Source organism: Barbatula barbatula (assembly GCF_947034865.1).
Source record: "Barbatula barbatula genome assembly, chromosome: 2".
In the NCBI taxonomy this organism is placed as follows: domain Eukaryota; kingdom Metazoa; phylum Chordata; class Actinopteri; order Cypriniformes; family Nemacheilidae; genus Barbatula; species Barbatula barbatula.
Genome location: NC_136767.1, coordinates 20,133,649 through 20,158,326, shown reverse-complemented (window position 1 = coordinate 20,158,326; position 24,678 = coordinate 20,133,649). Strand labels below are relative to the sequence as shown.

The 24,678-nt window shown below is 37.8% G+C and overlaps 2 protein-coding genes across 4 annotated transcripts; one reads left to right on the top strand and one right to left on the bottom strand.

The window, feature by feature from the left end:
* The first annotated feature begins 485 nt into the window (after window positions 1-485).
* stxbp1b (syntaxin binding protein 1b) lies at window positions 486-14,945 on the top strand. 3 transcript variants are annotated; one of them, XM_079486215.1, is made up of 21 exons: window positions 500-592; window positions 1,374-1,491; window positions 4,032-4,081; window positions 4,443-4,524; window positions 4,631-4,707; window positions 5,966-6,044; window positions 6,124-6,227; window positions 6,868-7,016; window positions 8,767-8,851; window positions 9,001-9,131; window positions 9,283-9,390; window positions 9,923-9,983; window positions 10,075-10,140; window positions 11,641-11,721; window positions 11,797-11,935; window positions 12,160-12,269; window positions 12,368-12,472; window positions 12,577-12,662; window positions 12,766-12,920; window positions 13,108-13,234; window positions 13,400-14,304. In XM_079486215.1, the coding sequence occupies exons 3-20, from the start codon at window positions 4,037-4,039 to the stop codon at window positions 13,215-13,217; spliced, it is 1,773 nt and encodes a 590-aa protein (XP_079342341.1). In that variant the 5' UTR covers window positions 500-592; window positions 1,374-1,491; window positions 4,032-4,036; the 3' UTR covers window positions 13,218-13,234; window positions 13,400-14,304. The 3 variants fall into 3 exon arrangements, with proteins under 3 accessions (XP_079342340.1, XP_079342341.1, XP_079342342.1); XM_079486216.1 differs by lacking the exon at window positions 1,374-1,491 and adding an exon at window positions 5,735-5,885 and having other exon boundaries at window positions 515-592; XM_079486214.1 differs by lacking the exon at window positions 1,374-1,491 and having other exon boundaries at window positions 486-592; window positions 13,400-14,945.
* LOC306911144 (whirlin-like) lies at window positions 14,512-24,338 on the bottom strand. The gene is made up of 7 exons (XM_079486246.1): window positions 24,144-24,338; window positions 23,558-23,764; window positions 22,297-22,365; window positions 20,702-21,257; window positions 20,127-20,287; window positions 19,742-19,858; window positions 14,512-16,185 (listed from the first exon to the last, which is right to left on the bottom strand). The coding sequence occupies exons 1-7, from the start codon at window positions 24,315-24,317 to the stop codon at window positions 16,003-16,005; spliced, it is 1,467 nt and encodes a 488-aa protein (XP_079342372.1). The 5' UTR covers window positions 24,318-24,338; the 3' UTR covers window positions 14,512-16,002.
* Window positions 24,339-24,678: the final 340 nt, after the last annotated feature.

Here is a 24,678-nt window from a genome sequence, read left to right as displayed (position 1 = left end):
TGTTCTATAATTATATCTTATTAATGTTTATATTAAACACATTAAAATAGACTAAGAGATATTTTTCTTCATGATTAGTTTCTTTCTTTCGATTTTTGCATATTAGACTGTCAACTACCAATCTGCAGCTGTCGGCATTACACTCGAAAACGAGTTTCGCCTCTTGGGCTTTTATACTCCTCGGCCTGAACCACTCTGAGAGACAGGCCTTTGTCGCCCTCTGGTGGTTTTGTTCTGTTAGTACGTTCTTCCCTTTCATTTGTTTTATTCAGTTTCATGACCGTTACATGACACGCAACAAAATTACTCAAATTAAAAATATGTGTACGGGTGAAAAATAGGTATTGTCTAAACAAGATGAAATCAACAAAAATGTGTTTGTAGTTTACAGACTCGCGCAGCCTTGTTAACTGTGGAGGCGTTTTGTGCGGGATTACGAACGACGGCAGCACGTCCCATAGACACCAACTATAGCTCTGCCCTACGCGCACACACACGCACGCACACACGCACTGTTGTTGGCGAGGATAGAGAGAGCGGTGAGCAGTGGACAGGATGGCATCTCTTGGACTCAAGGCGATTGTCGGCGAAAGTAAGAAATGTTGATGTTTAAAGTTGTTACATTTCTTGCAAAGTTCTCTGTGATCTTTCATAAATGTTTCGTTTTTAATAATTGTTAACATCTCTGTTGAAACGTGTGTGCCTGCGTGTGTATGTTAACATTATGTGCTTTAGTAATATTACTATATAGGCCTATGTAAATTTGTATTAAAATACGGAATAAATTACAGGAATCACGTTTAATTTGATTTTTTATACTAAGAGAGTTATTTCTCTTGTCAGTCTACCGAGTTTCTCGCTCATAACCTCGGATAATATTAGTCGATATGTTTGTAATGTGAGTGGGTTTTTAAATCCAAATGAAATGTCCTGTTGTAGAAAAAAGCCCACAAGCATTGGAAGCATTGCGACATACACCCACTAATCTGTGCAGTCCACTGAGATTAAGTTTCTAATGAGGGTCTGTTGCTTGAAGATAGGCCTTAATACAGACAGGACATTTCATATTAAAATGACGGAGAAATACTTAACTTGTGTTTAATTTAAATACAGTTTAAACACATAACTGCTTACTTGTTCGTATCCTACATTTGAAGTAGATGTCTTTTCAGGCATGGAATTATTATTTATGACAAAAAAATGAAATAGCATCAGATTTCTTTCTAGCAGTCACTGGATTGTAGATTTATCTGTTTTCAGTTACCTTGAAAATAATGTTACTTACAACTCATACAAACAATCATATTTGATGTGTGAAACTCTTTTCTAAACTCTGTCTTGAATTCATTTTGTCCTGTTTTTACCACGAACAGCCTTCATGTCACGCCATCTGCCGTGTGTCATTCTCTCCTATTGTTTGTACTGCCATATATAGTGCTGGTGTTGATGAAAGCTTAGAGGTTCTGAGAAAAGCCCCACCAATTATCAGATGTGAGTGTTCGTGACTGACAAGTGTGATAAATCAGGCAGTTCATATTCATGGCTGGGAGAGGGTCGGTATATTATTTTTGACACATCACAGCATAATATAGTAAGGTGCTGATGATGCAGATCTGATGGGAGTAAGGCACTCTTTTTTCTTATAATATTTCAAAAAATGTTATGCAACATTCCACTTTTTAAATGAAGAAGATGTACATCTATTGCTTACAGTATTTTACATGGACCATAATTCAGCAGTTAGCAATAACATTTGTCAAATTCGTGCTTTTCAAACTGGAGGTTGATTTGTTGTTCGGCAGTTTCAGTAATACCCTCTGATGTTCATCACAAGTTTATTTTAATGCAGCAACACCTCCAAGTGCTAGAACTGACAGATCATGCATCAGTAATAGCTGTGAAATGTGTTGAAACCTAATACATTTGGGATCTCTTGATTCAATGGAGATTTATAGAAGCCAGAAACATTATGGTAGGTGCTTATATGGCCTGTTTGGTATGTACAAAAAGTAGAGAGAAACAAAAATCTGCAGGAAAGAGAAAGACAGAATATGTGAAAGAGAAAAAAAATGGAGTGATGGAGATGGAGGGAGAACAAAAATAGAGAGGCTATTGGTGTAAGAGGATTGTGAAGAGATTAGACCTGTGATTGCTATGTCCCTCTCAATGGAGAGAATATCTTTTTAACCTCATATTTTATGTCACAAAAGATTTGGATTGTACCGTAGAGTTGTTTTCTTTCTGACCATTCGCTGAAATGAAAAAGCAAAATTCTTAAACACACATCTTCTCGTATATACATTAAAAAGTAACACTGAGTGACATTTAAAAACCCAAAATGTTTAGGTTTGTTTGCATTTTTAGTCTCTTAGAGGCAATAATCCTGCTGTGAGAAGACTGATGAAAGAAGAGTTAGATTCAGCATCACATCTGCTTGATAACTTCAGCAAACTCTGCACAGCTGCCACATTGGAACTTGTGTGTGATAAAGTCTGTTTGAATGTATTATCATTCACTGTCTAGCACTTTAACAACACACTGTTTAGATATATTTAGAGTGTGAGACATGCACCCATCTCCAATGCGTGCTCACCTCACATTCTTATAAAATACAGTGTTTGTGAGAGAAGGATTACCAGCTCACTAGCAAAAAAAGAGTCTTAATGGCATTGTTCTTATAATGATACTAATCAAAACCTAATAAAAGAAACAGAGTCAGAGTCTCAAACAATTCTAGCATTGTAAACCACATTAATGCTTATTTTGAATTTACCGAACAATGTTGTGGATGGTTTACAATCAGGATTGTATTTGAAGACTTTAATTCCAAATAGAGACTTTTTCTCAGAAATCGTGTTTTTTATTATGTTATCATGTTTTTGTTGTGTTTTATTGTGTTAGAATTTAATTTGTATATTTACAATGTTGGATATGGAATGCACTGTATGTTGCTTGCTTACTTTGATCATAAGAATAAGGAACGATGCTTCTAACCTGTAGTTACAACCTGTAGTAATACCTGTAGTTATAACCACGCAACTTTGCGATGCCGCTTGCGATTGATAGTTGGAACGATGGTTTTGGGAAAAACTTAAATTGTTGAACTATGCTGGAATGACGGTACTTGCGACCATAGTTATTTAATTCATGTTCATGTTCATATTCATTTATATTATTATTTTATTGTATAATAATTGTATTAAATAAAACCATTGTTGAATTTTGTTGTATGTTAATTTAATTAAAAAAATCAATTTGTTGAATGGTTCCTGTATTTTTGTCGCATTTATCGAAAACGTATGAGACATTGATATAGCGGTTGAGCTTGGTATCACAATCTAAATAAGAAATATTGGAGAGGCAAGTTTAGCAAAGTAATGGTTCTTCCTAGTTTCTTTGGCTTGATATCAGAAATAATCTACAGACACTCTATTATTTGCGAATGTGTAACGGAAGTTAAGGGCAGTCCATGAACATGCGCAGTAACATTTGTTTATGTTGTTGCTTTAAAACCGTCTATACAGTTTTAGAATCTGAATGCAAAATGAACTGACATACAGAATTGTATTGACATCAACTAAGAGTATTATATCAACTAACAAGTATTATTAAATGTTAAAAAACTATATTACTCATTGTTAGTTCATGTTATCTAAAGCATCAGTTATTATTAACAAATACACCTTATTTTAAATTGTTACCCTTATTTTTCACTTATTACTTTTATTGTTTGGTTGGTAATTTTCTATAGTCTCTTCGTCCTGGTCCTCTAAAATTAACTTCTGAGCAATTCACTTTAGCTTGGCTATGATTTTATGAAGATTTGCTTAATCCTTAAACTGGTTGTCCTAAATTGCCCATAGCCTACAGGTCTAGTTGTTTTCCTGGTTAAGATAGTGTTTAAATGGTTTAGCTCCTCCAAAACCCCTCACCAAACCTGACCAGTCAGAAAGACCAGCTTAGACAAACAAGTTTAGCCGCAACTGTATATGTACTGTATGTTTCTCACTGTGTTATTTTTAATCCATTAGAGATTATGAACGATGTCATTAAGAAGGTGAAGAAGAAGGGAGAGTGGAAGGTACATATAAATCTCAACTTTGCATTACCAAAAAACTTCTGCTGTCCAACATTATTAAAGATAAATAATGTGTTATGCAGCATTTGTCTAAATCTTCCTATATGTTTGATTTATTAAAGGATAAAACGTTGGACTCTAGTGTAAAATGAAGACATCCTTTTTTAAATTCTTACCTTAGACCAACATGAATGTTTTAAAAAAAGGTTAGCATATGGGTTAGCAAAAAGGTTTTGATATGTGGGCAGCACACCAGCATTCAAAATGCAACAAATATTGAAAACCAGTTAATATAGGCTGGATTTAACAGGGATGCACTGTTAAAAATGTGTTATATAGATAAATGAATTCTGTTCTTCCTCAGGTTTTGGTGGTGGATAAACTGAGCATGAGAATGATCTCATCCTGCTGTAAAATGACTGACATAATGTCTGAGGGCATCACAAGTGAGTTTTACTCCTCTATAGATGCACATCGAATTATATACTACAGTATATAGCTGTATATAAAGTTGTATTGATATGCATTGATATCTCATTATTATTTCTCCAGTTGTTGAGGACATAACCAAGCGACGTGAGCCTCTTCCTACCATGGAGGCCATATATCTCATCACTCCATCTGATGAGGTTACATTTGTTCTCTATGTTTATATAATGTATTCACCACTTCACAAGAAGTCAGATTATTATTTTACTTTCAAATCTTACATTTTAAATTAAATCATAGATCGAGTCCCCCATTTACTGGCACAGTTGGGCATATATATATGTGTGGTTTTTTTATTTATACATATATTGAAACATTTGTGTGGTGTTAAAAGACAGAAACAGGAAGTTCCTCTGGAACAGCTTTGTTTATGTTATCCGAAATGGACTATAAACTCTATAGATGTAAACAACAGAAGCACTTCCTGTTTTTTAACACTACACAAATGTTAGTGTTCAACCAACAGCACTGAATAAAAAAAAAGTCAAACAAATATCTTTGAGTTCATTATATATGTGAAATAAAAAATTAAAGGTGAAATAGGCAATGCTTCTGGACCAGTGTTTATGCCTTCTAAAACTAAATTTGCATAGACAGGAAAATAGTTATTACTTAGGTTGCTAATACGTATATGGAAATGCTATCAGTTAGGTTTTTATGAAATAATTGGACAATAAATCACTATGCACTAAAAGAATGTTAATGCATGGTGTTAAAGAGGCAATGCATTTCAGAGAAAATACAGTGAAATACATTAACTGTAGCTTGCCAATCTTCAAGTCATCCATAATTTGAAGCCACAATATGGAATTTATTCATTATGATGACATAAAATAAAATAAATTCATGACTTAGTCCTTGAACATGATGGCGATATCCATACGCCTCTGAATGGTGAAAACGACATGTCCCACAATTCCACTCCTACATAACGTCATTTAGCTTCCCCTTTTGTTGTTGTTTCGAAAGTGCACCATCTAGCGGTCCAAATGTACATATTGTGGCTTTAAAATAGTTATAGATAAATCTTTTAAAAAGTGACTAAAATACAAGAAACTTGTAGTGGATTTTTAAACTATTCTCGGTCCTTAAAGGGATTGTTCACCCAAAAATGAAAATTCTGTTGTCATTTACTCATACATTTATTTTTGTCTGATTAACACAAAGATCATCATTAACCAAAAACAGATCTCATTCCCAATTGACTCTTATATGCCCTACTGTGGCAGTAAATGGGGGACTAGATCTGTTTGGTTACCGACATTGCTTTTTGTTCTGCAGAATAAATAAATGTATACAGGCTTGGAACAACTTGAGAGTGAGTTAATGATAGCAGAAATTTCATTTTTGGGTGAACTATTCCTTTAAATGATCAGCATATGTCTTTGTTTTCAACAGTCAATTGAAGGCCTCATCAATGACTTCAGAGACCCCCGTAATCCCGTATACAGAGGAGCCCATGTGTTCTTCACAGACGGTGAGTGTTTACATTCAGATCTGCACAACTGTGTTCTTTAATACGTTTGTGCTGTATCTAACTCTGTTTGATGTCCCAGCAATCCCAGACTCTTTATTCAACTTGTTAAGTAAATCCCGTGCCTCCAAACACGTAAGGACACTGACTGAGATCAACATCGCCTTTCTGCCCTATGAGTCCCAGGTAAATCCTTCGGACTTCTATAATAAGTGAGGGAGGAAAGCATTGAGATATGGGGGAAGGGTGGTGTAGGCATGACCTCTAGTTGTATCGTGACAGAACATTCGAGAGAAGCTTTGGTCAGGCCTTCCTGGTGCCTCCAATCCTCTGCTGTTGCCCTCTATAATTAATCCTGCATCCGCCCTCCCGGTCCCAATCCTAATCCCGCTTCCTATTGGCTAAAGTCTCATCGATGAGTCACCAGGCGGGCAATGAGAATTGGTCTGGATTGTGCGGCAGGGGAAATTTGGTTGGATATCAACAGGGTCATGTTTGTGTGACAGATGGAGGAGTGTGTTCAGGCTAGTGTGTTTGGATTGGCAGACAGAGATGAGTCTACAACACTGATTTGGATTATAGGTCAAATTGAGGGAAGGAAAGAGGATAGCGCATGTTGTCCATGTTACTGTACATGCCAAACATGATTAGTGGACAGAACACAGCACATACATGCAGGGGCAGTCATGGCAAGTGCTCATTAGCAAGTCCTTGATGAATCAGTATTGTCAAAGAGGATTATGGGATATTTACAACCTTAGACACTAGCCTTAACCATAAATCTGTATTGAGTATTAAAATTGCTGCTTTGTTCTCTGGTGCCTAGGTGTTCTCAGTGGACAAAGCAGATGCCTTCCAGGACTTCTACAGCCCGTTTAAAGCTGACGTGAAGAACCAGTTGTTGGAGCGTTTAGCCGAGCAGATAGCAACCCTCTGCTGCACACTAAAGGAGTACCCAGCAGTTAGATACAGAGGGTGCGAGACTTCTCGATGCCAAACATTTTTGGGGGATTGGTTTCAATGTTGTACAGAGTGATCAGGGGACATTTATGCAGGTTGAGTTCTTCCTTTTTAAAACGAGGTGCAGTAGGACGGAACACATTTTTGTGTCTGTTTTATTGTTTTTTCATTATGTCACCTATGTACATATGTCATCTAAAAGCTGAAAATTCAGTATGAAAATGTACTTAAAGTACTCTATTGTTGTAACATACATTTTGTTCTTGTACTCCTAAAGACAGTTTTAAAGCAATAACTTAAAGCATACTGTCGCAAAGTTTCCCCATTGTCAAAACTATGTCCACCGATCACGTAAAGTAGCCTGTGTTACCATAAAAAAGTAAAGTAACAGAGCCTATTTGTTTGTATAACCTTTCCGACTGATAGTAAACCGGGTAATAAGCTTGTGGATCTAGATGGTCTCGTCTTATTGTTAGATGTTGGCTAACTTCACAAGCAGGTGATGGGCGTGGCTTGTGAACCTACCCATGTACCAAAGTTACAAGTTACAGCCGATAGAGGGTTGCTTAAGTAGCAGCGGCAGTAAAATTCGTCCAGTTAAGAGTTGTCCTACCACTAGAATCATTTTAGAGAGATTATTTTAAGTAGAGAACCATTTAGCTAAACTTAATTGCGACAAAGTTAACCAACCCATTCAACAAATGTTTTATTTAATAAAATGAACATACAATAAAATTCAACTACTTGTTTATTTAATAAAATGATTGTTCAATAAAATCTTGATATAAATGAATATGAATATGAATTGATTATAATAATTATATTATTAGCCACTCGCCAGACTGATAAACAAACACAGACCGGAAGTTAACTTCAGGTGATGCGCCTGTATCTGATGAAACCGTCTATTCATGGTGTCTCAAATCAGCACAGTTGAATACACTTAGATCTCCTTAAATTAATCTTAACAAGTACTAAATACTAATATTTTGTATATTAAAGTGATATTTCAGAGGCAAAACTTCATTTACCCATGATTTACTCACCATTGAGGCATCCTGACTGAATATGACTTTCATCTTGAAGAATAATGCTGTTGGAGTTATAATACCATGTATTATTTTTATTCCACGCGGTTGAATGGGGTGAATGGGGGGGGGCAGTTTTTAAAGCTCCAAAAAATATTTTCTCTTAAACCGATTCGCTTCAGAAGACCTTTAGTAAGACCACAGAGCCGTGTCGAGCAGTTCATTGATCAATGGATGCACTTTTTGGAACATCAAAAAGTTGCCCCATTCACTCCCATTCTACTGCTTGGTAGAACAATTATATGTGGTATCATAACTCCAACCGCGTTATTCTTCAAGATGAAAGTCATATTCAGTAAGGATGCATTGAGGGTGAGTAAATCTTGGTTAAATTTGGTTTAAAGGGATAGTTCACCCAAAAAGACTTGCATTGACTTGCATTGGTTTTGTGTCCATACAATAGAAGTCAATGTGTACCGGTATTGTTGGTTACCAACATTCTTCAAAGTATCTTCTATTGAATTCTGTAAAGTAAATAAAGTTAAACAGATTTGAAATGACAGGAGTAAACTGGGGTTTTATAAACAGTCATCTGGGAATACAATATGAGAAATATAACACACAGTTGTTATTTTAGGTTTTACATAACAATGATCAATTACATGTTTGTGATTTCAAAATACCTTTACCTTGTACAGTTCTAGATTGAATATACTGTATCTTGGTGTCTTTTTCAGAGAGTACAAAGACAATGCCACCCTGGCCCAGATGCTACAAGATAAACTGGACGGTTATAAAGCGGATGATCCCACTTTAGGAGAGGTGTGGAAGTTTATATCACATCTTTTTTGTGTGTCTCAGATGATAAAAATTAACAGCCTCACTGTCTAACTTTAATTCTTTGCCAACTGTTTAGCGATCCATCTTTGCCTGGCTCGCTCTGTTTCACATTCACTTTCTCTCTTTCATAGGGACCTGATAAAGCTCGCTCGCAGTTATTGATTCTGGATCGAGGTTTTGACCCTGTCTCACCACTTCTGCACGAGCTCACATTACAGGCCATGGCCTATGACCTGCTGCCCATTGAGAACGACGTCTACTCGTAATAACGCCAGCAGTTCTTAATATCTTACAGTTTCCTATTTCCTGAGGTCACTTAGATCATTTCAAACAACCCTCTACCCATCACATAAACTCTGCACATTTATGTTAGAGTTAGTCGGTGTCCTTGATGGTGTGTGTGTGTTGATCAGGTATGAGACCAGTGGAATGGGTGACACCCGTATGAAAGACGTCCTGTTGGATGAAGATGATGACTTGTGGATGACCCTGAGGCATAAGCACATAGCAGAGGTGTCCACGTAAGTCGGAAGAAACAAATCTTCATTTATCCCAAAAATTTCCATTGACAAAAGGGTATGTGACGTACAATATAATGACCACTCATCATGTGGTGTGACCCTTAATAACTGTATTAAACTAAAAGTAAAGTATCACATTTCTGTGTCTAAAAGATAAATCACTGATACAGCATGTTTAAGTAAGTTTAGTATTTTTAAATTTTTATCAGTCGTGTGTGATTTTTAGGAAGAAATAAGTCTGTTATTTATATTAAAGATAAAAAAAATGCAAACACTTTGTTTCTAAACATTTGAAATACTGAGAACCAATTAATCTAGATGAAAAACAAAAACACGATTTCTGCATTTGTTTAAACCAAATTCTTAATATTTGAATTATTGCGATATATTTAACTATTCTTTGTATTTTAAAACAGGCCTGTTGAAAATACTTATACCTAAGTGACCCATAAACAAAAAATACAATAAACTAAAATGAAACAAAAATAAAATACATTTGCAAATAAATTATATCCCCATTTCTGACTCACAGGGCGGTCACTAAATCGCTTAAGGATTTCTCCGCGAGCAAAAAGATGAACACAGGAGAGAAGGTGTCTTAAATATCTCCGATCCAACCTAATCTAGCATTTCAGTTTTTTTTTTCACTATAACTTTTCTAAAACATATTTTTGTATCCCACAGACCACAATGAAAGAGCTCTCTCAAATGCTTAAAAAGATGCCACAGTACCAGAAGGAGTTAAGCAAGGTATGGACACATTTGACAGAGTATTAATCGTATTTATTGTTAATGTTTAGGACTGCGTTTCCCAATAACGCTGTATCTTATCGCGCTACAAAGACTTTAAAGCTACACCTTAACTCAAGTTATACCTTTTCTAGGCGTGTTCCCTGAACTATACCTTTTGAGGTTACTTAATGTAAACTTTCTTAAGTGTGACGTTAGGTTGATATCGATGCCTCGAGAATCAATTGTTCGCTCTACCTTGCGTTATAAAGTGGGTAATGTATTGAGAAACCAATGTTTATTATAAGGAAACGCTTTAGAAACAGTAGAAATTGCATTAATCAGGGCTCACTGAAATAGTATAAAGAAAGAAATATGTGTGTGTGTGTGTGTCTATTTATAATTTTGCAACTGCCCGCACCCTCACGGCCAAAGTTTTTCTGCCTTAACCAGCTACATTCACTGTCTGTTTAGTTTCGCTTGTTTTTGAAAAGGTAATTTATATTCTTAAAGTTTGCCTTTGTGTGTTAATGTTCTCCACGACCTGTGTTGATTCACATTATTGGCGTAAATCACTCATTTGTGTATAGGGATAAGTTTCCCATCCAGAAATGCCAATCACTCGCGGGACACCCGCAATGGCATGGAAGCGTTGATGTGCCTCCATCACGTCGTGCCTGGCGAAAGGCATACGTATGTAATCGGTGGCATGAAAGAGCAGGATGTTTGTCACTGAGTGAACGCACCGTCACACCGAGGTCTTTCTCAGCCCATATTCATGCCCAAACACCTCCAAAAAACTCCCCACGGCATAAAAACGAAGAGCCGCCATGCAGCAGCTGATTTCCCCGGGCTGAGGGGGTAGCTCCGTTGAGTTTGTCTCGACAAAGTTGGGCAAAGAACATGCAAGAGCTGCAGAATTTTCTCCTGTGGCAGTCTAAACTTGTGTAGAATCTTCCCTTCTGACATGGTAGCCGGGTGACGAACATGTTCTTAAAATAAATTGTGCAAATACACTATTAACTGGCTCCACGGATGGCGCCGTCTTTGATTTAAGACAACTGTTTGCTGTCTCGCTGCCATAGTTTGACCAAACTCCCCATAACATTCATTCCTTTAAATACCCCTTTCATGTTAAATGGATTGACAGCTGATGTGCTTTGGGATACCCTAACAACCATCAGTGTATGAATTCTATTCATGAAAACACTTCAATAACCTACAGAATGTATTAAGCCCGGGTATTTTATTTGTACAATTAAAACAAAGTTAAATACAAAATTTAAAGTTAGTACAACATAGAATTTTATATTAAATGATTATATTACATTTATATGTGAATTTAAACTGCAATGGAGAAATGCCTATAAGGCGATAAGGTATAGCTAAGAGCGTTTCAGACCAACCATACGACAGTATGACTTACAGAAAGTATACTTAACTAAGAAGGTTTCGGGAAACCCAGGTCATTTTGCATCAGCAGATATATAGAGTAACAGTCCCTCTGTATTCTCCTCACAGTATTCCACTCACCTGCACTTAGCTGAAGACTGTATGAAACATTACCAGGGCACAGTGGACAAACTCTGCCGTGTCGAGCAGGTAAAGCTCATCTCTGATTGGTCAATCTGCCTTAACGTGACTTCATGTTAAGAGTGTCTTTCTGCATTGATGCAGGATCTAGCCATGGGCACGGATGCAGAGGGTGAGAAGATCAAAGACCCCATGAGAGCTATCGTGCCCATCCTACTCGACCCCAATGTCACCATAATGGACAAGATCCGTATTATCCTGCTCTATATCTTTCTCAAAAATGGTGAGGAAACGTCAAATTACAACTTCCCTGAGATTTTTGAAGGTTGTGGGTTTTGTTGCGTGTGTGTAAAGGGGGTGTAGCGTTTGTTACAGTAAATTCAGTTTATACACATTCATAACTAACAGAACAGTGAACAGAACAGTGATCATATGAGGCTTCAAAGGTTTGAGAGGCATTTTAAAGTGTATAATTATTTCTGTCTGACCGTGTGTGTGCGTTAACAGGTGTGTCAGAGGAGAATCTCTGTAAACTCCTTCAGCATGCACAGATACCTCCAGAGGACAGTGACATCATCTCAAATATGGCTCATATGGGGACTCCTATCATCTCAGAGGTGAGCTTTTTCTTTCGACTCTTCCTTTCAATACCTCAAAGAGCCCCCTATTGCTTGATATGCACATCACATTGCCTCTCATGATTATCAATCCACAGCAAGTAACCACACGAAAGGGAAAGAAATCTGACCGGAAGGAAAGAATCAGCGAGCAAACGTATCAGCTCTCCAGATGGACTCCTCTGATTAAAGACATCATGGAGGTGAGCTGCACTGACATTGCTTGGCTCCTGTTTATATCTGAAGTCTACATCTCACTTGATTTTATTTTTCCTCACATCAATTTCTTCTATTAACATTATGATAGGACGCCATTGAAGACAAACTGGACCCAAAACAGTACCCTTACATCTCAACGCGCACAGCTTCCTCTAAAACCACCACAGCTTCCAGGTGGGACCCATCGGCATGTGATTTCAGTACACAGAGTCCTTTCATCCAGTGCATTTATCTGTCCTTAATTTCCAGTGACAATACAATTGTACTTTTTGTTCAGTGCCCGTTATGGTAACTGGCATAAAAACAAGAGCCCGGGGGAGATACGCAATGGCCCACGGATCATTGTCTTCATCATTGGGGGCATGACCTACAGCGAGATCCGCTGCGTCTATGAGGTCACGCAGGCCAATGGCAAATGGGAGGCTCTTATTGGTGAGTTGCGTTGCTAAATGCCCTTCGTGATACCTTTAAACTATGAATGACGCATTGTTTTAGAGAAAATCATTACAGAATTGCTCAACTCTTGCTTTCTTAAGATCTCTTTCCATTTGACTGGTAAATGTCTATATTATATACAATACACCCCCTTTAAAAGAGACCTCTCTGACCTTCTGTACAGGGTCCACCCACACCATCACACCTGTTAAATACCTGAAGCATCTGCAGCACCCAGACTTCCTGGACCCCAACGCGGCCCCTGAGGACCAGCTTCCTGCTGAGGATAAGTGATGAAAACACAAAATAAGGTCAGATTTTGTCAGCAGATACCCTCTGTTTCAAACTTTGGCCGGGTGTATTCTTTCCAAAACATTTTTTTATATGTTTTAACTATTTTAAAGTAATTTTTAACCATAATTTGAAATAGATTATTTAGAGTGATTTAACGTCACTAAAATGTTCTCTCTTTTTAGATTTTGTTGCCATCGTTGCTCTTCCTCACCACCATCCAAGCAGACGGTTGCCAGTTCAGACACAGAACATTCTTCACTTCACAAACATCTTCACATAGTATAATATTAGGTATCCTCATTGTAAACAGTTGGCTATAGTCAAGTATATTTGCTTATTCTTAACTAGCCAACAAAATATCTTGTCAGCTAAATAAAATAAACAGGGACAGTGTGTGTGAGAGTGATACAAATTTGAAGGACATATAGAATTCTGCTTCATTTCTATGATAGCTTCTTCAGACACCATTTAGCTTTTTTTGGTAATAAGGGAGCAGTTAATATTAATGGTGAAACTCATTGGTAGATAAAAGAACAGAAAATCATGTAAATACTCCCAATGTTTTTGTTTAGCACAGTCCTAGCAGTGCCCTGCTGCCCTGAGTGATTTAGTAGTAAAGATTGTTTTCTTTTACCTGCGACGCACAGGTATGATGTATTTGATCATGCTAATATTGGATGTCTATTGTCAACCGCTCTGTGTGGTTTTTAATGTTAGTCATTTGGAGCTTAGTTATTAGATTTGTATATAGTTATCATATATTAAAGAGTTAAACATATGATGTGATATATACTGTAATTTTAGACTTACTAAGGAATTTAGTACCTATCAGCTTTGTATTTTGTGCGGTATGTAGTATTTTAACTTTTTATGTTGTGATCTGTTATTTATTCATTTACACTGAGAATATAAACGTATGCAATGTATATATACCATGCATATGGCATATTTAATGTTCTGAGCTATATTTACTGCAAACATTTGTGTTGTGCATTGGTGCGATCAAATAAATTGCTTTATTAAAAATTCACAGTAAAGTAAACTAGTGTCAGAATCTTGATAATAAAAACCAAAAATGTCATTTTATGAAACAGCTGTCTGTTAAAAGGCAAAAACTACCTACAGAACAAAGGTTTGTGCCAGGTTTTGTAAAGTCTGTGCATGTGATTGTGCAAAAGCTAAATCAATTACAGAAACTGAAGGACATCCCTCAATTGAACACAAGAGGTCGCTAAAACACTTTTCAAAGACAAGAGAATAACAAAGTGCTATTTTCTATTTTATTATTTATTTTGTCAAGAAATGTACAGATATGTATCTCCAGTCTGTAAATTCACTTTTTTCTAGCATGATTCATAAATATTTCGGGCAAAATACTGATATCCTCGTACTGCACCTTGTGGTTATACTGTGTTGCTTTATAGCCTACGATATTGCAGATCCTGTAAAATTACAGTACTATGCGTTACATTTTACAAAGGACGAGCAACACACATGGAAAACCTTGAAATAAACTATTAACATGATGGTGTAAGAATGAAACATCCGAAGGCAAGAGAACCTCAATTTTATGGTTGGTAATATAAAGCACATTCGCTTCTATGCTTCTAGCTTTTCTGTTTTGGTTTCATCATGATGGGATTTGTATGTTCTTGATATCATTGAAAAGATTTTATCAACAGTATGTGCAAAATATATTACATGAATAAAATATATACAGTTTTAGATTATTTTACCTATATACAATAACTCTCTCAGGTTGCATAATCAAGAGCCGTGCATTTGCATAAAAATGATTTCTACATAAATCTACATTCTATATTCTATATTGTACATCTGCTCTATTCCAAAAAATACTTATATCCATAACAGCTCTGTGAAGTGTGCACACTAACAACTGATATTTTGGGGGGGGGGGGGGGTGGTGACAGAAGAACTTTGAGAGGCGTCCAGCTCCTCTCTATCTATCCTCTAGTCAAAAATTAAATCTCCACTTCCTTTAAACTGTTCATATCACAACCAAATCTATAATAAATACTTTTAGTATCAATAAACATTATGTAAAACAGTGCCATTTTATAACAAAACAGCGACTCATAATCTTGCATTAATATCTCTCATTACCAGGCACATATCATTACACCGCACGTCAACAACGTTAACCATTAACAGCAACGTTAAGAAAACTTCAGTAATCATTGTAAAATCATCATTATTAGTTGTTTTGTAACATAAGGGTTTTTTGGCAACTGAATGCAGATGTTCTTCTGGGATAAATGAATATTTATTATAAATCATTAGCATTCGACCCTATGTAGCTTAAATAGATTTTATTTGATATTATATAAACAGTCCGCATCTGTTTGAAGCATCTGTTCTTTGTTTTAGGAGGAATCTTTCATCTACCTTGAAGCACATGACTCTTAAGCTGCATTTCAAATGCTGTGCATTTCTCTTAGCTCATCGTCCTTGAGGCGAAGAGACCACCGATGAGTGCTGTGGCTTTAAAGAGATCATCTACATGGTGGGATGGATATATAAAAGGGCCAAAATTACACTCATTCACATCATTCAGGACGTTCCGATAAATGCGTAGGGTGGAAGTCTTTCACCAGTCAAGAAAGTCTGACTGATTGCTGATGTGGCGAGAACGCAGACATAAGGTGGGTGTGTGGCGGCTCTTGAACTCTAAGCTATTTGTGACTCAGTTATGACAAGCATGACTCATTCGTCCCCTCCGCGGGTATCTGCAGCATCATCTGGTATGCACAGTCTTGGAGGACTCCTACTGAGCGGAGTTGAACTCCGCGATCAAGAAGTCTACGTGGTCTTTGTCTTTGGTCTTGAAGGCCTCTGCGATGACACGAGTGGCATCCCAGTGCTCCATTCCCCTGAGCGACACGCCATTCACCTCCAAAATCACCTGACCCACCCGTAACATGCCGGAGATGTGAGCAGAGCCCCCCTTCTAAAAAAAGAGAGAGAAAGAATGAGCAAAGGTAGCTGTCTCCAACTTGCCGAGAGAGATATCATCTATCAAAAGTGTGAGAGAAAACGCAAGGGCAAATTTGGGTGTGAAAATGACCACTTGCTTGCTCCGATCGAGTCACTTCATATCGAGAGGTCATTAGCCCATCTTCTGCCAAAATATAGAGATAAAGTGCCCCAGAATGGGTGGAAAGAGATAACCAAGATGAGCGTTCTGGTTGTCATCTTTTTTTCAGCTGGAAAGTTGTCTGAGAGAGTCTAATAGCACTCAATACAATGTAGTGAGTGGTGTGCTACAGTCAGGCCAACACACTACACGGAGAGATACATCGTGTCACGTGGTGCACTGACCTTGATTGGTTTAAGGTGAAGGTCACGGTTCCAAGAAAGCCCATACATTCAGTCATTCAATTGATTATAAACATTATCATCAGTAACATCTCTTTAACTTGCAACTTTGGCGCAAATGTTTGATGAAATAGTGAAGGCTCTCAAAATGAAAATTTCATCGAAACCATAGTCCATCTAAAAGGAGTCTGGGAGAGCTGTAACCATGGTTTCACGAATGTCTTTCACTGTACAGTAGCGGGCTTTCTGTCAGGTTGGATTCAATTCACTACGGCACCAGGCAACATCTGAGATCTCATCCAGATGACACTTGAAAAACACCAGTGAATGACAATCACTATTTCTGTGTTGAGTGCTGTGAAATAGGCACTTCAAAAACATGCAATTCTAATATTTGACTGAATTTTGGAAATACCAGATACCTGTTAGACATGTCAAGGCTAAACTCCTTTATTAATCACTAGCTCAAAATCAAAACCACACCAGTACATTTTTTTTAAATTTCTGAAGTACAAGACATGAGAGGACTCGGTAGAGATAGAGTGATAAAAACTTTTATTAACCATTACTGCCATTGCTGCAAAAGGTTTGTGAACCTCAAGTTCAAGTTTAGTGAATTCTTATTTGCATATTTGTAAAATAATTCTACCTTGTGGTTAAATACGAAGTCGGTAGAACATCTATTTCATCAATATCTCACAGCACATTTAAAGGGACAGTTCACCCAAAATAAAAATTCTGTAATTATTTATTCATCCTCATGTCACTCCATACCTGTGGAACACAAAAGATTATATTTTGAGAAATGCCTCAGTGGTTTTGTGTTCATACAATGGAAGTAAAGGGGGACAATTTCGTTTGGTTACCAACATTCGCGAAAATATCTTCTTTTGTGTTCTGCAGAAGAAAGAATGAAATAAGTCTGAGTAAATGATAAAAGGTTTATTTTTATTTTTGTGTGAACTATACTTTAATTCAGAAACACGTCCAGATGGGTCCATGACAGACTGTGTTCTTCTGTGATCTTTTCTATGGTTTTATAATTATCTCTGTTTTGTGGTCACACAAATTTTCATTCTATGCAATTGTCAAGGATACTGAGCAAATCGACAAAGAACAAGCATGCAGTCTTCACAGTCTTCAGTCAGCAATATCGGACATCTTGCTACGTGTTCCATTAGATGATCTCTTCTTTTATTAAGCATACCCTGAAGCTATATGCATATCACTAGCGGACGGGTCCCTGTAGGTATATATAATATGCAAGCGTGCACATTTCCGTGCACAGCGCCTTTTCACACCTTCTTGTTGTGCGATTGCATCACAGATAAAAGCATAACGTATCCTCTTACCTGAAGAGGTCCTGAATATGTTAATGTCATCTATTAGCCATCAGAAGCTAGGCTAAAGGTCAAACTTAATGCTGCTGCACACGTTGCTATTTATTGATAAAGCATTTCTATTTTTTTAATGCAAAGTGCTCATTTTAGTCTTGAGATTGAGATGCGGGTTTTACTGACCTACACACTTATGTATCAATGAGAGAACAGCTCTTAAAAGCATTCTGAAACCACATTATAATTCCCTTTAAAGTTACAACTGTATCTCGCACCTTGAAAGGTGTAATATAAGATCTTCACACTACATTAGCCACCCTTTCCATTTAGTTCTGCGAAACAGTCATTGTACCTGACTTTTTCATACTTTTTATTTTACAGTTTCATATTTAGTGCTGCATTACATTTCTTTCTGGCTGCATCACAATGCTAGGGAACAATCATCCTCAGTTGGCGGGCCTTTGCTTCGTTCCATCCGGAGCACGAGACAACCTAATAAACCATTTAAAACATTGGGACTATTTGGGTTTTTAAATTGAGCAGCGTGTCTACAAAACAGAGAATGACATCAAACCCGCTCTTCCGGACATTTATTGTCCTATTTAAACTATGCCCTTACATCATGTCTACACTGGACAAAAGACAATAAAACAAATAAGAACCCATTATAATAAAAAATAATTTTAATTCTAATTCCATTAGAAAAAGCTGTGTGTCGAGTCGCATTGCACGATGGGTTTGTCATGTCGCGCCGCTCTGCATCCAGTGTGGACAAAATGTAAAATTACAATGAGTTCTAATCCGTTTGTAATGTCTTTTGTCGTGTCGTGTCATGTCGCGACGGTCGCGTCCGGTGTAGACACGGTGTTAGAGTATATGCTGTTTTGTTATGGAAAGTATATACATAGTTGCACAGCAAAACAGTATGCACGCACCAGGACACAATTACGCAAAACTGAAGTGGCATTTGTTGCCTAGACGACGTAATCATTATCAGTCACAAACATTAAAGTAAAGATTTTCTCTGCATTTAAGTATTTATTTATTCATTATTTCTTATGTAATGTTTACGGTATACTTACGCTTAGTAATTTAGTGATACATCACTTTTATACATTTTATTAGTGCAGTGGAGCGTCACTAAACTCCGCCCACTCACTCAGTATGAATGTATCTACACTTCGACTTTTCACCAGATATAGGGAACCATCTCGGTACTCATTTCAATATACTATGACTTTTGACACACAAATTCTAATTTTGAATGCTGTAAAGGGCAGATAGTATGTGAATTGTGGTGCAGTAAAAGTATATTTTAAGTATACTTCATGTAGCAAGTATACTTATACCAGTGTACAAGTAATATACTTGTAAGCCTAGTATTTTAATACTATTTGGGACTAAACTGGACCACTTTTTTAACACAGTTTTCACAAAATAAAAATTCTGTCATTATTCACTCACTGTCTTGACATATCAAACGTGTTCTTTGCAGAACACAGAAGAAGTTGGTTTAAAGAATGTTGGGAACAGAAAACGGTCAGTTGCCACTTGCATTGGTTTTGTGTCCATACTTTAGTAGTGAATGGGGACCAGCATGTTTTGGCTGCCAAGATTCTTCAAAATAGCTTCTTTTGTGTTTTGCTAAATCTCCTTTGGTTGTTTACTTCTTTACACTTAGTCTACAACTGTATGCTTATGGTACGTTTATGTTTGTATAAAAACTATACTCAAATGTAAAACTTGGAGGTAGGCTATACTCATAGTTTCCTAGTTCAATACTGGTAGTACATATTTTCTAGTTTATAAAGTTCAGGCTTGGCCTTCCAGCTGTCCAGTGCTATGACGCACCTGTATGGTCACAATGCGTGGCATAGGCTGTCTGGTGTTGGCACCTCCTTCAACAGCAATACCCAGCGTACTGGCACATTTAGGCACCCATACAAGAGTAGGCTCCATTATTCCCATCTACAACAACAAAAAGGAGAGATGCTACATTAGACAGCACACTCAAGACAAAAATAGACAGAGTTTGCAAGCTGGAGGAGTTTAACATGTAGGAAATATAGGGAAATTGGGAAATTGGAGCTTGCATCGGGGGACCAAACAAAACCCTTAAGAGATGAGATGCAGATATGATATAACATATATATAACAGCAGCTATTTATGCACCAGTAATTGGTAGATGACGCCAATGATTCATGGAAACAACAAATCATCTGGTCAGCTTCTCACCTTTTTTGCGGAGGCCTCTGCTCTGCGGGGGTCTCCTGTGAGCTGGAGGAAGGGTGCTTTACCTGGCCGTGGGCTGCTCAACCCTCCAGCCTCTGCGATGTCCACTCCGCTGTCCTCGCTCAGAGTCTGCCCGCTATCTGACAGCTGGGACAGTGTGGCTCCTAGGTCCACAGACAAATGTACATCCATAAATAACCAGACAGTTTAGCTTTCAGAGATCAGAAATCGGAATTCATGTTGGCATCAAACATTTGTTGGATTGTGAACACGACCTGATACCAAAGTTAAGATGCAGTTTACTGTCACTTCCCACACAAAGGCATGCACAGATCCAAACAAGTAAACATACACACATACACAAATGCAAAGGTCCTGGGGTGTTTTCTTATTTAACATTCAGTCATCTTTTGCTCATCCAAACTGCTGTAGTGTTATTTCTTTTTTGTGTGTGTGTGCGTAAGACAAATACAGAAGTCGAAAGAATCTTCCCGAAGCCATTTTTTATATAGGCCTACTGTATCTTTACATCTATCTCTATTAAAACAAACCAACTTAGACATTCAAAGTGCCTTCACCTCGTATCTGCAGCTGCGATCTCTCCTCCGTCACCTCTAGCTCCAGGCGTTGTGGGCTGCTCTGGGTCGCACCGCAGCAGTGTGTCGATGGGGAGCCCGTCGGCTTCTCAGGGCTACACGGGGGTGGTGCGGGCATTAGCAGTGAAGGCGAAATGGACGGAGAGCAGCGTGGAGAGATCACTGGGGTGCCTTCTCGAGAACGGTTCGGAGACTCTTGGTGTGGCGAGAGCGTTGCCTGCCTGCTCATCAGAAACTGAACAAGATCTCGAGGTGATCCTCCAGAGGAAGGGCTGGCGTGATAGGACGATCTTGGAGAGTTGTGACGGACAGAACAGGGCGGGGTGTATTGAACAGAGCAGGTGGACGTGGTGTGGTGGATGGTACACAGGGAATTGTGGCCCGAGCAGTGCGTGTGGCTTTCTTGGTGTCGCCTGGAGGGGGCGGTGAAGAGAAGGTTGGTCTGGGACAGCTTAGACGAAGGCCGTTTGTTCTGACTTTTAGGGCTGGCATGTCGGACGTGGCCTTGAGGCGACTCGGTTGAGGACTGCACTTTGTCCTGCAATAAAACATGAACGTATTATATATATATATATATATATATATATATATATATATATATATATATATATATATATATATCTGCTCGCTGTTGCTTTTGAATACTAAGACAGGCAATTATCATTGAGAGAGTATTCTGCTGGGGATAAAAAAACACATTATGACATTTTAAAGCTTTGAAAGGTGACATTTCTTTCCAAAATGTCAGCACATTATGAAATTAACAGATGATAGAGTTGTCGTTTTGTATAACAATTTAGAACGAACACTTGTCAAGGATAAGAGGGTTGATTATGGATTCATTAAAGATAATGATTTAAGATGGTAAAAGTTAATGTTGGGCTACTGACGTTTAATTAAATGAGAACAAGAAATGAAATCTATTAAACATCAGCTTACAAATCATGCAAATCAAATAGATTGATGATAGAAACTGTAATGCATTTGATTATATCAATGATTTTATCTAAGGACATTATCAAGGTCACTGAGATCAGAGATGCAACAGATAGAAAAATTGTCCCATGGGCAATGTTCAGATTTAACAGTCAGCCCAAAAATGCATTTTGTTATGTCAATGACTTCATCGAAGCCATATATGTGATGTTAAGTTAATATATGGCATATATATATTTAATACACTGAATGTAAATCCATGAGACTAATCTGTGAATCAAGGGATATCATTAAAGGGATAGTTCATCGAAAAAATGTAAATTATGATATTGTGAGAAATGTTTCAAATATTTTTGTCTATACAATGGAAGTCAATGGGGACCAATGTTGTTTTGTCACCGACATTGTTCAAAATACCTTTTGTGTTTTGCAAAATAGACAAATTAATATAATCTCGGAATGACATGAGGATGAAGAATTAACTAAATAATTCAAATTTTGGGGTGAATTATCTCTTTAAAATGAAAGCAAATCTTCTATAAAAACTAAACATTTGAATGTTGCTTCTTGAATTTGTAAGAAATTTCCAAGAAATGTAATCCTTCATAACGTTGCGTATACACAGCGAAGAATGTACTTACCAAAGCAATGTCAGGAAGAGATTTGAGACTCTCAACAGGCATCAAAATTCCATCTAATCTACACTCGCTCTAAAAAAAGAAAACAAATCGCTGAAATTACTCATCCGTACACAGAACAGTCACTCCAGAACAAGTTTAATGAAAAAGCCATGTGCTGAAGAAATGCATACTCCATTTGAGAAACGACACACCATTTCTCAGCATTTCTCATCAATTCAGCGCAATTACCAGTTGACAAAGGCCATGATTTTATCATTTACAAGAATGAACGGAATCAACTCAATGCAGACACGCTGAACATCTGAGGGGAGAATTCACTAATCAGATGCACCATGTTATTTCAAAGCTATGTATTATTCACCAGAAGCTTTTGAGGATGTTTAAAATGTGAAAAGACGATGCCATCAGCATAGCAACAATAGCAATATTTAGGGTTGGCGTAATTAAACTGTTCTTAGCAAACTCTCCGCCTGACCATGCAGTGCGGGAGCGCAGCAATACATGTCCCTCAACCTGGGGAACTAGAACAGTTCATGATGCTTAACAGGATTAAATTAAAATGATCCGACAGATACAGGCAGATATGGAGGAGATGGGGAGGGAGGTGGGATTTTAGTGCGGCACGATTAAGCAGCTGATAAGGAGCAGAGAAAGGCAACTTTTATTAGCTGTACCTGATGTGATCGGGTGATGTTGGCTAGACTCATGTGACCTGCCAGAACTGAAGCTATGCCTGATTTTACTTACGTAGAAAAATTGAAAATCCTGTCATCATTTGCTCACCTTCTTGTCATTTCAAACGTGTATGATTTTCTTTCTTATGCAAAACACTAAAGAAGAATGTTGGTGACCGAACAACGGCAGTACCCATTCACTTCTATAGTAAAAAAATAATGCAAGTCAATGGGTACCGTTGGTCAGTTACGCCACAGAAAATTTTGAGGATGATGACAGAATATTCATCATATATACGAAAAAATGCATAGAAACACAAATTTAACAGGAAATAAAGCATTCATTAACTGCAGTTTTAAATATTAACATTTTGTTGACCCTTTCTTGTTTTTAACAATACTCTGATGATGTGTTGTGTGTCCTTTTAAAATCAAATTAAAAACAAAGCTGAGCTTCAGCTTACTTCCCAAGAGCAACTAGATGTAACATGCATACAAAATGTTTAGTACATCTGCATGATTGTATATTGGTTGAAGACTAAAAATATATTTTTTCACCACTAAATCCCCCATGTACATCTGCATACCTTGTTGTGTCCTGGGACTGATGGGGTCAGCTGGCATGCAGGAACGTGACCCTCGGGATGGGAGATGCAGAGCGAGTCAGGATGCAGCAGTCCCGAGCCTGCGTGCCGAGCTCTCCACGCCTCCATCTCACGATTTAACACCTGCCCGTCAAAACGCTCCAGATCATTTGGCGCGATCAGAGTCCGCACCTCAGCCAGTAATGACAGCTGGAGAGCAGGAACAGCCAAGAGAACATTTGATGAAATGTCTGATTGAAATGTAATCCGAAATATGATTTATCTTTCTTTTGCATTTGAATACAATGCTAAGCTTGAACATACACTAAACTACCAAATTAACAGTTTCTGCTAACTTTTTACGAAACTGGTTTGCTAGTTTGATCTGGTTTATCCTGGTCAAGACTCCCAATTTGGCCAAGCTTGTTTTTAGTCTCCCAGCTGGAACAAGATCAAAATAAGCCCATAATCTTTCTAAAACAGACCAGGCTGGGAAGACTATCAATCTATTTTAAGATTTCTCTTTCGGGCAGGGAGGTTGGAATATGTTATTAGCAATTCTTCTCCAGTCCTCCGTTGTCAGCCTCACCTTGGCATGTGTGTTGAAGAGTTCAAACAGGGCCATCGCCAGAGGCTCGACTCCGATATGTCCACGTTGGTACTCTTGAATGTAATAGCTCATGGTTTGCCTTTCTGTCTCTGTCAGAAGCATGTGCGCCTGTTCCTCCAGCGAGCTCCATGCTCCGACTCTAACAGGAACCATTGGCACAACGCCTTTCCGACAGACTGACTGCAAAATAGTCAACAAAACAATTGAAAGTGAGTCCTAATGAGCTTTACTGTTGTACAGCGGTGTAAATTGATCACAATCAGGTTTACCTACAGGATGACGGCTGTGTGTGAAACATGAAAAATGTTGCCTTCACCCACAGAAGGACGTAGGAAGGTAACATCGTTTGTCCAAATTTAGTGTTTGCATAACATCATGGCTATGTTTTTCGACTTTGCAGCACGGCATTCTGAGAATGTTTAAGACACAGACCAGGTTATTCTATTTACGAGCATTGCTGAAATAACCATGCCAAAAAAAGTTGTGCAATCATTAGTCACATCAGTTGATATGA